General features: G+C 31.4%; 1 protein-coding gene across 1 annotated transcript; it reads left to right on the top strand.

The window, feature by feature from the left end:
- Window positions 1-161: 161 nt before the first annotated feature.
- Window positions 162-18130, top strand: LOC120430002 (F-box/SPRY domain-containing protein 1). The gene is made up of 4 exons (XM_039595100.2): window positions 162-772; window positions 11860-12026; window positions 12091-12288; window positions 17779-18130. The coding sequence occupies exons 1-4, from the start codon at window positions 456-458 to the stop codon at window positions 17871-17873; spliced, it is 777 nt and encodes a 258-aa protein (XP_039451034.1). The 5' UTR covers window positions 162-455; the 3' UTR covers window positions 17874-18130.
- Window positions 18131-18501: the final 371 nt, after the last annotated feature.

Below are 18501 nucleotides of genomic sequence, written 5' to 3'. Positions count from 1 at the left end.
GCACATAAAAATTGATTTTGGGTTGGGTACCACCGAGGGTACCACTCTAATCTCTGCCCATGAAGCAAAATTACCGCAATAAAACATATGATTTCGAATTTCGAACATGGTTACCTCTTTTGCGTTCACTCACATTGCGACCGTGTTTGACAGCAGGCAGAAAAATTTTCACCCACAGCTGTCAAAACAAAAAAATTGCGAAAATCCAAACGAAAAAAGGAACTCCGTTCCGAGTTAAATAATTTCAATTAAATCGTGATCAAAGCGGGATTTGTGCAAATGTTAAGTTGAGAAGCCGTGGCGTTCTTTTTCGGGTGGTGTTTGCGTGTGCGTTTGTGTGTACTGACGTGACGGTCCAAAGGAGCAGGGGGAATTCGTAAATAAACAAACTCGCTTTTGTTCTGTTCCGTCGAATCCGGAACTGACCCGAGCTCTGACCTGCCGCTGCCCGCGCGATGGATGACGACCTCACCGAGTACGCGCCGGACATTCCGGACAACGTGCTGGAGCTGATCTTTTCCTACCTGAAGCTGCAAGATCTGCGGAATTGTGCGCTGGTGTGTAAAAGTTGGCACCGGTTCCTCAGCGACGAGAACAACGAGGTGTGGCGGGCGCAGTGCATGCAAAAGCTGTCCCCGGACGCGTTCAAGACGGACCTGCTGTCGGTGGTGCCGACGTACAAGGCCAAGCTGCGGGCGTTCTTCCACGCGTGGAATCCGTACGACTGCAGCCGGCATGTTTACATCAAACCGAACGGATTCACGCTGCATCGGTAAGTGGTGGGGCCTCCGGAAGGGGGAACGTTGAATCAGTCATTTGTCTTGTGGGGGTGAACTTTGCCCAAGTTGAAAAAATAGTTTCAATGGTTGAAAACGTAACAACATAGGAAAATGTATATAAATCGTTGCCGTTTCGTTTGAGAATCAATTATTTTACCTAAAAAAATAATTTGATGTTTCTCTTGAGATTTATTTTCGACAGAGCTGTCGATTATCTTAAAAAATTGGAATATTTCGTTTTAATACATTTTTGGATTGTCGAATTGATCCACATAAACGAAATGGTACATCAAAATATAAAATATCGCATAACGTAGTTTATCGCTTTTTGGGACGCATGTTTGGCAGGTTAAGAACTCGGTGTTATTCTGTTCAACATGAAGTTTCTCACTATTTTTTGCTTGATATGGGCTGTAAACGCTGTTTAGAAGCAGTAATCGAAGCCAAAGTGCTGATATGCCAACATCAGGATGGAAATACAAGCCGTTCCACTAATATATTTGATTTGATTTATCATTAAAGAACATGCTTCCAACTGCATAAAGGACCAAACATCAATTTTAAAATTTCAATGAGGTTCATCCGACTTGCTATCAGCATAGGAAAAATTCACTATACTCTACTTATTCATGAATAATTGAAAGAGAACTTTTCGAAAAAAAAAATCTATTCAAAACAAACAATTCAGTTTAAGAGGTCAACAATAGGCAAGTTGTCACTTTTTCAACTAGTGAGCTTTTGTTTCTGTCTACTCTACAAATCTGGAGTTTTTTTTTTTTTGAAAAGGTCCAATAAACCAAATTTACAGTTTTTACATTTTTTTTGGTGTTTTTTAATACCCCTGACTAAAGGCGGTTTTAAAACATTTGCCTTATCTTTTTCGATTTTGTTGCGAATCTATTTATTTGAATAATTCTTTTTCTGTCCTTTAAATAATCATTACTATAATCTAAGCTTGTTTTTTATCCCTATTTATTAACTATTGTCTAATTTTACATCTACTACATCCAGCTAATCATTTCTATTCTTTAAAATACAATCATTCTCTTACTATTGATCTGGGTGCTAAATAGTGGTTCGCAAAACGGCCTCAATTTTGAACTGTCAAAGCGGAACCAATTTACTGTTCGCCAAAATTAGAGAGTATTGTTATCGTGCATTAAAATTGTTTTTTTTTGCAATAATGAAAAATGTGTGGCTTTTGAGGACCTGGAGTTGAAGTCAAGAAATCTTAAGAAAGTTGAAAACGATAATAAATAATTATGAATGGAAGTTGTTTATGGTGTTGCTGCGGTTGTTTCCATCCAGAAACCGTCTTTATTGTTTGGTTCCGTTTGAATTCGGTTTAGTAAAAATCATCTCTCTTTGTTGGATCAGCTTCGATAGAATTAGTGATGTTTTTTCGCTGGAGCAGGAAAAGTTGCAAGATTCCAAAATCAGCCAGGGAATTTATCCACAATATTGCAAAATGACACTCTCGCCGCAGTTTTTCGTCACCCGTAAAAAAGAAAAACCTGTTCAAACCGATCAAAACTTGAAAACACCCAATTTTCCAGCAAAAAATGACAAGACAATATAAAAAACAAACTTCTGATTATAAAACAGCTCATTTACTAGTAAGAAAAAAGTCATGCTTGTGCTTGAACAGCCTCCTGCTTTGTAGATGTAAACAAAGTGGGATCATTCGAAATTCACGTTTCGCATTCTTTCTATTCATCACCCAGCTATTGGTTCTTGATTTTTATATAAATTATATTTTTTTTTTGATTTTTTTGATGGTATTTTTTATGACTTTACAGATTTTTTATAAATTTTTGTTCATCAAACAAGAGTTAACATCTTACTTAAAACAACAATAATTTTTATGATGAAAACTAATACAAAACGTTACTTAATCCACCTTAAGGTGGTTGGTGCCTTTCTTACATTCATGTTGTATTTCAGGTTCAGGGTTGTTACGGACGGCGCGGATCGCGCGGACGGCGCGGATGGCAATTTTGATAAATAAATTAATTGAGAGAGATAGAATTACTTTCAAGTTATTAAGAAAAATATTATCAGGAATTACGATAATTTGTTTTTTTCCTTTGAGTGCAAGAATTTCATAATTTTTATTAATTGAATTTTCTTCTGAAAATGTTTGTTCGTATTTTCTTAGTACGAAACGTCGAAAAATGAAGATGAAGATTATGTAGAAATTATGTTTTATATGCTTCTTGTCATTTCTTAAAATCTCCGGCTCTGAATATTTAATTTCTTTTGAGTTTTGAGTAATGATTTTTAACCTTATTTATTTTTAATTTGATACTGGATTTATTAAATTTTTAATTTTGTAAATCAAATATTACAAACTTTTCCCGAAGATATAGACATTACAATGTGTAACAAAACTATTATTGGGGCTTGTTCTGGTGGGCGCCAAATATGAGCTTGATTGGACGTAACAGAAGCTGGCCTCCACTTTTGAATTTTGGAATGGAATTTAATCGGTAGAAATATTTTTTTTCGAAATTCAAACATTCTTGGCGAAAATAATACGATCAGAACATTCCAAATTCAAAGCTTCAGAAATTCAAAAATTCGAAAAAAAATGTTTTAAAGTTTTTATTATAACAAAAAAAAAAAAAATCAAAATGCATATTATTTTTTTTCGAAATTTCTTAAATCGTAATTTAAAAAAAACTGAAATTTCGAAATTAAAAATTTTAGCAATCTGAAATTCAGAATAAAAAAAATGGGGTGATCGAAAATTCGAAGATATAAAAAAATCTAAATTAAAAAGTCAAAATTTAAAAACTAAAAAATATCAAATTCAAAACAATATAGAAAAAAATTCTTAAATTCTTAAATTCCTAAATTCTTAAATTCTTAAATTCTTAAATTATTAAATTATTAAATTATTAAATTCTTAAATTCTTAAATTCTTAAATTCTTAAATTCTTAAATTCTTAAATTCTTAAATTCTTAAATTCTTAAATTCTTAAATTCTTAAATTCTTAAATTCTTAAATTCTTAAATTCTTAAATTCTTAAATTCTTAAATTCTTAAATTCTTAAATTCTTAAATTCTTAAATTCTTAAATTCTTAAATTCTTAAATTCTTAAATTCTTAAATTCTTAAATTCTTAAATTCTTAAATTCTTAAATTCTTAAATTCTTAAATTCTTAAATTCTTAAATTCTTAAATTCTTAAATTCTTAAATTCTTAAATTCTTAAATACTTAAATTCTTAAATTCTTAAATTCTTAAATTCTTAAATTCTTAAATTCTTAAATTCTTAAATTCTTAAATTCTTAAATTCTTAAATTCTTAAATTCTTAAATTCTTAAATTCTTAAATTCTTAAATTCTTAAATTCTTAAATTCTTAAATTCTTAAATTCTTAAATTCTTAAATTCTTAAATTCTTAAATTCTTAAATTCTTAAATTCTTAAATTCTTAAATTCTTAAATTCTTAAATTCTTAAATTCTTAAATTCTTAAATTCTTAAATTCTTAAATTCTTAAATTCTTAAATTCTTAAATTCTTAAATTCTTAAATTCTTAAATTCTTAAATTCTTAAATTCTTAAATTCTTAAATTCTTAAATTCTTAAATTCTTAAATTCTTAAATTCTTAAATTCTTAAATTCTTAAATTCTTAAATTCTTAAATTCTTAAATTCTTAAATTCTTAAATTCTTAAATTCTTAAATTCTTAAATTCTTAAATTCTTAAATTCTTAAATTCTTAAATTCTTAAATTCTTAAATTCTTAAATTCTTAAATTCTTAAATTCTTAAATTCTTAAATTCTTAAATTCTTAAATTCTTAAATTCTTAAATTCTTAAATTCTTAAATTCTTAAATTCTTAAATTCTTAAATTCTTAAATTCTTAAATTCTTAAATTCTTAAATTCTTAAATTCTTAAATTCTTAAATTCTTAAATTCTTAAATTCTTAAATTCTTAAATTCTTAAATTCTTAAATTCTTAAATTCTTAAATTCTTAAATTCTTAAATTCTTATATTCTTAAATTCTTAAATTCTTAAATTCTTAAATTCTTAAATTCTTAAATTCTTAAATTTTTAAATTCTTAAATTCTTAAATTCTTAAATTCTTAAATTCTTAAATTCTTAAATTCTTAAATTCTTAAATTCTTAAATTCTTAAATTCTTAAATTCTTAAATTCTTAAATTCTTAAATTCTTAAATTCTTAAATTCTTAAATTCTTAAATTCTTACATTCTTAAATTCTTAAATTCTTAAATTCTTAAATTCTTAAATTCTTAAATTCTTAAATTCTTAAATTCTTAAATTCTTAAATTCTTAAATCTTAAATTCTTAAATTCTTAAATTCTTAAATTCTTAAATCTTAAATTCTTAAATTCTTAAATTCTTAAATTCTTAAATTCTTAAATTCTTAAATTCTTAAATTCTTAAATTCTTAAATTCTTAAATTCTTAAATTCTTAAATTCTTAAATTCTTAAATTCTTAAATTCTTAAATTCTTAAATTCTTAAATTCTTAAATTCTTAAATTCTTAAATTCTTAAATTCTTAAATTCTTAAATTCTTAAATTCTTAAATTCTTAAATTCTTAAATTCTTAAATTCTTAAATTCTTAAATTCTTAAATTCTTAAATTCTTAAATTCTTAAATTCTTAAATTCTTAAATTCTTAAATTCTTAAATTCTTAAATTCTTAAATTCTTAAATTCTTAAATTCTTAAATTCTTAAATTCTTAAATTCTTAAATTCTTAAATTCTTAAATTCTTAAATTCTTAAATTCTTAAATTCTTAAATTCTTAAATTCTTAAATTCTTAAATTCTTAAATTCTTAAATTCTTAAATTCTTAAATTCTTAAATTCTTAAATTCTTAAATTCTTAAATTCTTAAATTCTTAAATTCTTAAATTCTTAAATTCTTAAATTCTTAAATTCTTAAATTCTTAAATTCTTAAATTCTTAAATTCTTAAATTCTTAAATTCTTAAATTCTTAAATTCTTAAATTCTTAAATTCTTAAATTCTTAAATTCTTAAATTCTTAAATTCTTAAATTCTTAAATTCTTAAATTCTTAAATTCTTAAATTCTTAAATTCTTAAATTCTTAAATTCTTAAATTCTTAAATTCTTAAATTCTTAAATTCTTAAATTCTTAAATTCTTATATTCTTATATTCTTAAATTCTTAAATTCTTAAATTCTTAAATTCTTAAATTCTTAAATTCTTAAATTCTTAAATTCTTAAATTCTTAAATTCTTAAATTCTTAAATTCTTAAATTCTTAAATTCTTAAATTCTTAAATTCTTAAATTCTTAAATTCTTAAATTCTTAAATTCTTAAATTCTTAAATTCTTAAATTCTTGAATTCCACAATTTTTGAAGTCCTATTTTATGTAAGAAATTTTGAAATTATGATAAGACATTATTATAAATATTGGAAATTAAATTTCTTTCGGAGTGAAATTATAGCGAGGATTTTGGATTACAAACTGTATAAAAATTCTAAGATTTTGAATATTTAGACTTTCGAAATTTAAAATTTTATCATATTATAATTTTAGATTTTGATTTAATTTTGAGGTTATATTTTTGAAGTTAAATTTTTAGGTTTTTAAATATTGTATTTTCTATTTTGAAGATTTTTTTTTCATGACCCTTGCCTTGACCGTCTCTTGAGGATTTTTTTTTAAATGGATTTATTGCTTTCATTCTTTTGGAGCCTTTAAACATAAAACGAGTTTTTTTAATCAAATACTTTCTGAATTAGTTTTTCTTCATTAAAATATTTGGATTTGGAGCGGATTTTCTTTCGACTCTCCCGTAACAACCCTGCAGGTTGTATTTACAAATTAATTTAAGAGTTTTTTTTATTTTCATCTATTTTTTTTCATTTTTATAATTAATGATAATTAATTCTGGCAATTTTCAATTTCTTTTTTTAACAGCTCTCCAAAATAATGGTGAAAAGGGAGGGAGTTAATTGAATTTAAAAGTGCTGATATGCCAACATTAGGTACAGGATGGAATTGCATGCTGTCTCCCTAGTCTTATTAAACAATGTCTCATGAGTTGTATATTTCAGTAAAAAGTTCGTGTAAATCTTTGTCGAGACAAAATGATGTATTCAGCAACATAATTAATACAGACTTTTTCCAGAAGAGACGCAGACACTGCTTAAGCAATGTGACAACCGGGCGATACGTATGCTGCGCGACTCTCGCGCGTAAGCAAAAAGACCCGGCCTTTGAGGTTAGGCAAAAATCACCCTTTTTAGTAGCAAAAAAACTTTTTCATGGCATAACTTTAAAAGTACTTCACTAAACAGAATAAAATTTAATAGGGTCTTAGAGGACCCCAAAAGGAACAGAATAAGGCAGATCCGGCCAAAATCGGTTCAACCAGTTCTGAGATAATCGAGTGGAAAAAAATATGTCTACACACATCCCCACGGACATTTGTTCAGAATTAGATTCTGAGTCGATAGGTATACGTGATCCGTCTTATTCTGTTCCTTTTAGGGTCCCCCAAGACCCTATTAAATTTTATTCTGTTTAGTGAAATACTTTTAAAGTTATGCCATGAAAAAGTTTTTTGTAGCTACTAAAAAGGGTGATTTTTGCCTAACCTCAAAGGCCGGGTCTTTTTGCTTACGCGCGAGAGTCGCGCAGCATACGTATCGTCCGGTTGCCACATTGCTTAAGCAGTGTCTGCGTCTCTTCTGGAAAAAGTCTGTATTAATTATGTTGCTGAATGCATCATTTTGTGTCGATGAAGAGTTACACGAACTTTTTACTGAAATATTCAACTCATAAGACATTGTTTACTAAGACTAGGGGGACAACATGCAATTCCATCGTGCACCTAATGTTGACATATCAGCAATTTTAAATTCAATTCCTTTCTCCTTTATTTTGGAGAGTTGGTTAAAAAAGAATTGAAAATTGCTGTTCTGGTAAAAACAATAATTATAAAAAAAATAATGAAAAAAAAAATAAAAATAAAAAAAAACTCTTAAATTAACATGAATGTGAGGAAGGCACCAACCACCTTAAGGTGGATTAAATAACGTTTTTTCATTAAATTTGATCGATATTTGTATGTTTAGTTATTTTCAAATGTTGAGGTTGCTTTGAAAAAAAAAATAATCGGTAGATTGGAAAATTCCACAATTATTTGATTTTTTAAATTAAAAAAAAAACAGACACTAGCAATGCTTGAAAAGGGATCTATCACTGAACGGGACTGCTTGATATTCGATAGAACTTTCTGTCAGCGATCATTTCCCAAAACGATAGTTGATCGCTGACACACAACGCCTATCATGACCGTCTTTGCTTGGCGACGGTCGATGAACGTAAACACGAAGACGAAACGAACGAAAAATGAGCACCACTCAAGCAGCCGCCCGAACGAGACAACGTGCTCTTTCTCTCGTTTTTGTCTCTCTCTTCCTAGAGTATGCTGCGTGGTGACAGAAATCATATGATTGCTGCTGATTGGAGAGATGATCGGAATCTCGGTAGAATGCAGGGTGACCACTCAAATTCCATTTTCAAATTCCCGACTTTTTCCCGACTTTTCCAGAATGCTCAAATAATAGGCATTTCTTATCTAAAGAATGATTTCAAACAAAAAACTTTCTATAAGAACAGTCAATATTAACCAGCGAAAAAAAAATCACAATAATTAAAAAAAAAAAAACAAATATAGGCATTTTTTCGTAAATACAAAAACTAAACAATAAATAAAAAAACACTTCAAAAATGGAATTTCATTATTATGATTCAGAGTAGAAACACAAACAATTAGTCTTTGAAAAAATAATCGAAAGTTCAACAATACTTATAACTTCCATGTTATTTTTTAAATTGGAAAACGTATAGTTTTTGATACTTCGTTTCAACTGAAAATGACATAACTTAACTTAACTTAACTTAAAATAGCGTTTCTATTTTTTCAAAACTTCATCATCCTTTTAAATCAAAGAATGATTGAAACATAATTGCTGTTATTATTCATTCAAAGTATTTAGAAAAATGTCAAGGTTTTCATAAAATTTAATATTAATTTTGTTATTTTTGATATTAAATTTTCTAATCAATTTTAATTTATCTAGTGGTCAGTATTTAACTGTTTTTTTTTTCAATGAAAATTAAGTTTGATATGATTTTATGTTTTCCCACTTATTTTAAGCAAAATAATTGAAGAAACAATTTTTTTAAACAATTTTGCAATAACTCTAAAAATTTCTTGGACTATTTTTTTTGCAATTTCAATATTTTCTTTATGTTTCCAAAACGTAAAAAAGTTTTTCAATTTTGGATTTTATTCGATATTTAGGTTTTCCGAAAACTGAAAATCAAGCTTTATCTATGGTAGGTAATTTAGCCATACTCACAAAAAAAGTTCAAGGGCAACATTTGAAAAAAATATATATTTTAAATTACTAAATGAATTTAGTTAAACAATTAAAAATATTCACCAAAAAAACCATTGCCAAACTCAAGTTGGAATCTGTTACCAAATATCCAATTATGTGACAAAATGAAATAGAATCATAATTCTAAGCTGGCCATTATGCTCTATTTTTATATTAGTTTTTCATTAACTTTACCTCTTGTTTGATGAACAAAAATTAAAGCGATCATTTGATTCATAAAAAATATTATGAAAATCTGTGTCAAAGACTTAAGATTTTGAATGCCTTTAACAGCTTTTCTATACTCAAATATATTGAAATAGTGAAAAGAACCTTAAATTTAAAGTAAGTTACTAAAGCAGAAATGAGTGAATTCAATTTTAAAATTTTAAAAAATATTACAAAATTATTCAAGAGTTAAAAAATAATTTTCAATCAAGTATGCTCAGAATTCCCGACTTTTCCCGACTTTTTGACAAAAAATCATAAATTCCCGACTTTTTCCCGATTTTTGGCGGATTTTGGCGAATTCCCGACTTTTTCCCGACTTTCCCGATTTCCCGACTTGAGTGGCCACCCTATAGAATGTCAAACGACCGCTCTCTATGCGATTTTTCTCCTGGAGGGAAGTCAATGATTGTGTGAGTGACTTTGCGTAGCACTCATTCCTTTGTGTGTGAAACGAACGAAAGCAGAATGTAAAAATCAGGTTGTCGTGGTGAAGACGATTGGAGTGTTCTGTCAGCTATCACAAACAATGTAGAAATTTTGCAAGCCCTGGAAACTAGTGTGGTTGCCAAGGTATCGTTAGTTAAAATTTATTTTTTCATTTAAAAAAAAACCATCTAAGTAAATGTGTCGAAAACCTTACAAAACCATATACATATGAATTTAGTATAGTAGTCTTATAGGATAATGAAACAACTTAAGATTACAGATTATAAGCTAATTACATTGCTCATAAAAAAAAGTAAATCTTTCCCTGTTCCTGAGGGGAACACCCTTGAAGAGTATCGGGGCCGGCATTTACAAAGCGGATTCAGTGGCAGCTTTCAATTTAACTAATGTTAACATGTTAAGGTTAATGTTAACATTCCATAGGTCGCCTTCCTAAGGTGTCGTTGATATGGTCCAGCTTGTGACGATGCACTACCTTTCCTTTACTCAGCAATCGAATCCAGAAAGAAACGATCACCAGTTGTGTTGGTCCGAGCCGGGATTTGAACCCCGATCTACCGCTTACAAGGCGGAAGCGTTACCACTAGGCTACGTGACTCGGTTGCTCATAACTGAATACATAATATTGAATAGTAAATTAGCTTAAATAAAAAAAAAAAAACGAGTCATTTTGAAAAGTGGTCAAAGACAATCTTATGGGTAATTGGACGAGCTTTCCGGTAAAAATATTTTCGAGACTGAAAAATCAAGTCTGTCGTATAAAAATTGCCAAAAACTATTAAAAAATCTATTTTTTCAACATTTTTATTTTTTAAACCGTTAAAACTTCAGAAGGATTGGACTTAGGACTTTTATGTAAAATTGTCTACAGAACCGATTTCCGTATTCGGTTCTTCAAAATTTTGACGTTTAGAACACTTTTCAAAAAAACCGTTTCAGTAAATGATGTTTGTATTTATTTAGATGAGTTGCTCCATCCTGCATTTTTCGTGAGTCTTTTTGTAACATCTGAGGCTATTTTCACAAAAAAAAAAATCATCGAAAAAAATCGTAGGCTCACCTTCAAATTTGACTTTTAAACTTAAAAATCAAAAAATCTCATAAATGTGTACTGTTTTTTTCTTTCAGTGTATTTTTTTCGGAAAGCCCGTCAAATTTCCTACAAGTTTGTCTTTGACCACATTTTGATACGATGCCACGGCTAATATTTCTGTATCTCGAGATACAGCAATATTTAAATTACGAAATACAAAAAGATTTAAAACACTTACGCCCATCTCAAATGTCATTATCGAGTGAAACTGGCTACATATGCACACAAATTATATAAGCGTAGGATAACATGTCTACAATGTTTCATTGAAATAGAAGAATTAGAAATGCTCTTTCATAAAAAAATAGTTGCTATTGAGAAAAAAACATTTTTTCTGAAAAAAAATGTTGCCGAGGGTAAAATAACCATATTAATTCGAATCACATAAAATGACATAAGGCTGATGCAATTTTTTTCAAAGTTTTTTCCCTCGACTCCGGCCGGGGCCGGGGGTATTTTACACTAGTTCAGTTGATTTGCAACATTAGTTTAAAAAAAAAAAAAAAACACTTGATGAGATTATAAAAATCCAATCAAAAAAACAAATTAAATGATTTTTAAATCAACCCAAACATGCTAAACATGATTCTTAACTGATTGCACTTTAAAATTTCCTTTGAAATTTAGAAGTTTTTTGAAATTATCTTTTTGCTGCTCGATTTTTCGGGACAAGTTTGAAGGGAGAGTTGTCACAGGCCCAGTCACGAAATATTCTAGCAGAGCTGGTTCTGCCAGAATCCTGCTAGAACGGTGGAACAGTTCTGCTAGAATGCTGTAAGAATATCCAGCTCTGTGAGAACTCTGCTAGAATCTTGCTAGAACGTCGTGACTGGGGGATATCACACAACAGACGATATAGCAAAATTTGTATACGATACAGATTATTGAAAGTTAAAAAAAATTCCCTTCCAGAAACCCGGTGGCACAGAGCACGGACGGTTCGCGGGGCAAAATCGGCTTCCAGCACGGGAGGCACGCGTGGGAGGTGAGGTGGGAGGGCCCGCTGGGGACGGTCGCCGTGGTCGGCATTGCCACCAAGGACGCCGCAATCCAGTGCCACGGGTACTATGCTTTATTAGGTGAGTGAATTGATTTGTTTTTTTTTTGTTAAGAAAAATTAAGTTTTGAAATTTTCTCTTCTAGGGGCGGACGACCAGAGCTGGGGCTGGAACCTGGTGGACAACCTGCTGCTGCACAATGGTGACGCGCACGGGATTTACCCGCTGCTAAACAACGCGCCAAAGTACAAGGTTGGCGAACGAATTCGGGTTATTCTGGACTGCGACGACAACACGTTGTCGTTCGAAAAGAACTACGAGTTTTTGGGAGTGGCGTTTACGGGTAAGTTTTTTTTATTTCTACATTCTACAATCCACGTGAATTCTGACGGAGCAAGGTCCCCGAAATAATCCGCGCGGTCACGTGTCCCGGCGGCAGCTCGTTACGTTTTACGGATGCATCAAGTTCAGAGAGCGTTGTCCAACCTTGACCTTCTTCTCTGGCCGGTGAATTTTTTTTTTCTCTGGCCAATGTTCTCTCACTCACGTTGGTCAGAACCTTTGATCGTTATTTTTGGCTGCAACTGTTACATGCCACATTCAAACGGTGCCAAAAAAAAAAGTGCGATGTAAATCATCCCTGCCACGTTGATTACGCTAATTGGCTTGGCTTATCTCTTGCTTTCCCTCACGCTTGGTTTATGGAAATAACGCCGACGAAAGTGACACCTCGTTTTTTTGTTTGTGCTGGGAAATATGGGAAGGTTGCAGTTTTCAGGTACTTGTTCGGAATATTTAAAACAAAAACAAATATTTTATTTTCCGAAATTACCAACCTTTTCCGAGGGCTTTGGATAACCGAGTCAGATATTTATTTCCATTTTCTGATGTTCAATTTTGGTAATTAAAGTTGTCAATTAATTCGGTTAACCAAATAAGCAAAATTATCATGAAAAACATATTTGGATACCATAATAACAAAAACGAAATAATAACCTTCTGTTCAGCTTAAATTTGAATTGGTTGAACTTTTCATAGTGATTTGGTCACAGGACTAATTGAGAAACATTTTTCATGAGATATTCGACTTTGGAGATGTCCCTGTATTTTTTTGTAAACAAGCGCCGTTTTTCAGTCGCAAAATTTCAATAAAGCCATATAACATTATTTCCTTTTTTTCAAATCATTTGCAATCCCGAGGAAAATTGTTCCCTGCATAATTCCCTAAAAAACATAATTGAAAATACAAATTGAAAAACCAAAACAAAAATTATTCACATCGAACTGAAATGTAACCAATATTTCTTTCCTGAATGATTTGAACAACAACAAGAAGAAACGAAAATACAGTTAAGACAAATGTTTTTTGGATATGTTTAACTGCCGTTCTACGCATAATTGTCCAATGTCAGTTTTGGATGATTTTGACTTTTTGATATTTTTAAGTTTAGTTTGATGTGTACTTTAAGAAAAACACATAAAATTTGGTACTTTGTTCAGAAATTCATTAAAAACAACATCAAGTCTGTTTATCCCATCGTTAAACTTCTACGCATAATTGTCCCACCAAGTATTTTCTTACAAGGAATCATTATTTTTACCCATGGGACAATTATGCGTAGAAACGCAGAAATCGGTCGAAAAATTTCAATTTGCGATTTCTTAGTTGCACTTTTTTGAAGATGGGACAATTATGCGTAGAACGGCAATTAAGGTGACTAAAAATGCCACATTGAAAAATTTCAAAAAAAATCCAGACTTTTCGAAAAAGTCAAGAGTTAATGTAAAATGTGTGAACATGAGACATTTTTATATTTTTTCTAAAAAAAAAAAATCAATTTTATACACATAAAAGCTTTCTGTACTGCCCACCATCGAAAAAACGGCTAATATCCACTTTTTGGAAAAAACGAGATATTAGCACCACTTGATAGAGGATGTTCCAACGCATCTTTTGACCCTTGAATTTCACTGAAATAATGTAAAGACTTGGCTGCCGATGCGAAAAACCAAACGGCTAATATGACACTCTTATGGGAAATTGCCTTGACGGAGATTTAGTGACAAACACTAAAACGCGTTTTTCTCGGAATACTTGATTTGGCATAATAGCCGGATTTTCAATTATGGGCAGTGTAGAAGTCATGATAAAGTTTGACAACATTATTATTCCTAGAAAATCGCCCAAAAACTTTGCAGATTGAACTAACTGGGAAAATTAGGTTTGCCGAGTGCACAGTGTTCGGAATGGCAAAATTAAGTGGAATAAATTGATAACTCCTTTATTCGACGTCCTAGCCAAATGGTGTCTTCGGAAGAGTTGTTGTACTTGATAAGGGCTATCTTTTAAAGTTATTGACATACAGGGTGACGACCTTCCAGGGTGTCAACCAAAAACTAACTTTCTTGGATGACGTTGTAGGGCTTTGGTGTGTTCGGCAAAGTTGTAGAAAAGAAAATTTCATGAAAGTTTGTCCAAGGCACGACATTTGTAGCTCTTAATCTACTCGAGATATACGCCATTTTTGCAAAATTGGTCCAAAAAAAAAAATAAAAAAAAAAAAACCGTCAAATTTAAATCGAGATATCTAAAAATAGACACGGATAGACACGGAGATATTTTCAGGGAATGTAGTTGAAAGTGTGTACTTTCAGGTGTATCGTTCGGTTTTGCGCCAAAATGCGCCATTTTGAAAACATAGCAACTTGAAAATAGGCTCAAAATCACATAAAAATGGTTATAACTCTTCAATAAAGGCTCAAAACATTTTGCTGTCTTCGGCAAAGATGTGTAATTTTATGTCATAAACAACTCTTCAGAACATAGTAGGCCGCTAAAATGCTAACATTTTGAGTTATCACCAAAAAAGTGCTTTTTTGGACCAATTTTGCAAAAATGGCGTATAGGGGAAATCTACCCTTTCCAATCAAACACCTATCTTCGTCATATGGAGAGTTTGATGCTAGATTAAAGCTCCAAAAATACTATTTGGGCTATAAACTTACCAGCAACAGCACCGCCTCGAGTAAGCACGCAAATGTATGCCACTTACTGGCCAAAAAGATCACATTTAATGCACTTTTGATCATAATTTGTATTTTGCGAGACCACTTCTCATCATTTTGTTGGCACACACAGTGACACACACGAGAATCCCTCAAACGCTTAATGAATATCGCCAAAATTAACTTTTCACTTTCGCTTACTTTTTCACGGCGCTTAAGATATGAAATTGCTTCCAACTACCGGCAACATGTTCTTTTGATCATTAGTAAGGCACTCACTTGAATAATAATCCCGAAAAATGTAATAAATTAGCAAGCGCCATCAAAAAAACAAACGCGCCAAGTCGTTTGACGTTTCAATTTTCACTTTGCATTCCACTCGAAGGCTGAAGAAAACCGAGCGAGAGACGAAGGCAAAAAAGAACAAAGGCTGGCCGTCAACACCACCAGCAGCACAGCCAGCGATGCCAGGAAACTTTCCCTATAAATGTCACTTTTCGTGAGTGTTCGTTTGAACTGTCAGCGCAAATGGCAACACTCCTCAGAGTGTTGGAAGAAAAAAGAACTAAGCCGATATTAGAAAAATGGGCGTGGCCCAATGCATTCGCCTCGATTAGAATACCCTTGGGAATTTTTTTTTGTTAAATGCTTGGTAAAGAAATAGAATAACTTTTAGTGAAAGTGAAAATAAACAGAAATGTTCACAAAAACTTGCTCTACTCGTTGGTGTACTTGGTTTTAGTAAAATTCAAGGGAGACTCTAGATTATTCAGCATCATTCATACACGACCGCTTATTAGGATTAAAATGGGTAGATTTCCCCTATCTCGAGTAGATTAAGAGCTACAAATTTCGTGCCTTGGACAAACTTTCATGAAATTTTCTTTTCTACAACTTTGCCGAAGACACCAAAGCCCTACAGCGTCATCCAAGAAAGTTAGTTTTTGGTTGACACCCTGGAAGGTCGTCACCCTGTATGTCAATAACTTTAAAAGATAGCCCTTATCAAGTACAACAACTCTTTCGAAGACACCATTTGGCTAGGACGTCGAATAAAGGAGTTATCAATTTATTCCACTTGATTTTGCCATTCCGAACACTGTGGAGTGTTAACAAAAATCTGAATGTTAACATTAGTTTAATTTTGTAATCTCTGGAGTAAAAATATTTTCCAAATTTTAAAATCAGTGCGACCATTTGAAAAGATAAAAAAATCTCATTCAGCAGTGATCCACGTCAAACCAGCAGGATCCAGATCAAAAGGTCTCCGATGTGGCTAAAACTTGGCATAAGAGTTCTTTGGCCAAAATGAGTAAAGCCGCATTTTTGATTGACGATTAGGGTGGTCTTATCCCAAATAGGGTGGTTCAAAAATAGGGTTTCGCAATTTTCACAAAAAATTAATATTCAAAAATTTATATCTTCGGATCGGAGAGTAAATTTCAGATCGTCGCATTTTGAATTACAATTTTTAACTAAAGTTCAATTTCAAAAATCAATAGTTTTTAATTTTGGATTTTTTTTTCAATGTGTTTTAAGGGAACAAAAAACCGCATGGCTCGAAACATAGAAAAATATGGGAAAAATATTGCCACCGAGTAATGATTTTAAAGAAAAACTGTGTTTTTTGGAAAAATAGAAATTTTACTCGAAAAAAATCCAAAATGTCGCCTTTTTGCCTTCCTCACCTCACTTAGGCAAGTCTATAAAATCACTCAAAAAATGAACTTTTTAAATAAGCCTCCAAGCTTTACGAATTCATATTGGCTCAGAATCAAATTCAAAAAAGTTACTTTTTGCGTTTATCTTTGTTTTGTCGTTCGTGTCTGTCGCGCGTGCCGATGAACGGCCATGATCAACGACGACCAACTTATTTTTTCGTAAAATCGCGATAACTCGTGACGTTTATTAGCAAACTCCTTATGTTTATATGCCAAAATTTTTGCCTGCTCTACAACTTTGTAGAACATTGTTACACTCTTAAAAATAACCCTGCAAAGTTAGAAAAAAACACGGAATTTTAAAATGAAAAATTTTATTCTAAATGAAAAAATGACCCTTCTAAGTCAATGTAGATTTGAAAAGTACATTAAATTTCCCTTAATATGACATGTTCCAAAATGTTATACAGTTGAGTAACGGAAAATGGAAGCGTTTTTAAAACTTTTTTAGTGTTTTTTTTCGATGAAAATAAGTTTTTCGGAATACCGAGTACGCCATCAAATCGGGCGTACAATTTTACATAAAAGTCCCTTTGACACCAAATTTCTAACTCATCAACGTTTCAGGCTGCAAATTATTGAAAAACACCTCTTTTTCCGCATGTTCAAAAATGAAAGGGGTCGCACCGCCCCTCCGTGCCGAGATATCAAAATACGGACCTCAGATTCGTGATCAGGGACAAAAGTTACAAAAATCACAAAGTCGGCCGATTTCGTAGAGAATTGCTCAGTTGTAATCGTTTGGTATTGAAAAGGAAAAGTTGATAGGAACAAGGACGTCTATGTGAAGTGTTTAGAATCGTCGTTTACACCTCTTTACTTTTGGGTTTGGACGGACGGATCGTATCTATTCAATTGTTCAAGCCAAATATTACAGTGAGACAGTTAAAAATAGCAACCAAAAGAAATTTATTCTCAAATTGAAATATTTTACATTAATTTCTAAATCTATATAAAACAAGAATTATGTTTATTTTCTAAACCTAGGAAGAATGTATTTATTTTTTTTAATAAATGCTTAAAAAAATGCAAATTATCAATTTTTTTAGTTGTAAATCAAAATCATCAAACATTAAGATGTACCTTCCTATTTATTTGTTTCCCAGATTTACCCGACAAGGTGTTCTACCCGACGGTGGCAGCCGTTTACGGCAACACGGAGATTTCGATGGTTTACCTTGGTCCACCGTTGGACGGATAAGCCGCCGGAGCATGTACTTAGTCAAGTAGGATACCAAAAAAAGTGAAAAGTCAAGAAGAAGAAGATATGAGGCTAAATCGAAACATCTTCGTCCGCGTCCAATTGACACTTTTTTGAACCACACTCTCAGACAAACACGGAAAAATTATTGCAACCCACTATCAACTATTTAGCAGCAGCAACGTCCACCAATTAATCTCTGCTCGAACGGTGTTTCGATTCGTTCTCGTTGCCCTCCCCTCCCCCAAGAAAAAGAAACAGTTCTGAAAACTATTACTATTAATATATACAAAAATTGTGGTGGTATATCAGAGTGGAAAGTAAGTCAAACACAATCCTTCTTTTACCAGTGCGGGCTGATATTATTACTGCAGAATTATTATTATTACACGTTTTTTGATATTATAAAGTAATAGCGAAAACAGAAATCTGAAGGACGGGGTCGCGCGTTTTTTTGTATAGGAGTTTAAGGACGAGCTTTGTTAGAAACGCGCCATACAAAAGCAAGTATTAGCACTCTCTGGTCATTTTCCGAATAGTTTAAACATGAATAGGCTTAAGTTGTTCGTTCGCCGTGTAAATGTCGATGTATCATTTTTTTGATCAGTATAGATAGTGACGATGTTAG

Source organism: Culex pipiens, chromosome 2, assembly GCF_016801865.2.
Source record: "Culex pipiens pallens isolate TS chromosome 2, TS_CPP_V2, whole genome shotgun sequence".
NCBI lineage: Eukaryota > Metazoa > Arthropoda > Insecta > Diptera > Culicidae > Culex > Culex pipiens.
Note: the sequence above shows the minus strand (reverse complement) of the source record. Positions and strands in the feature narration are given on the sequence as shown.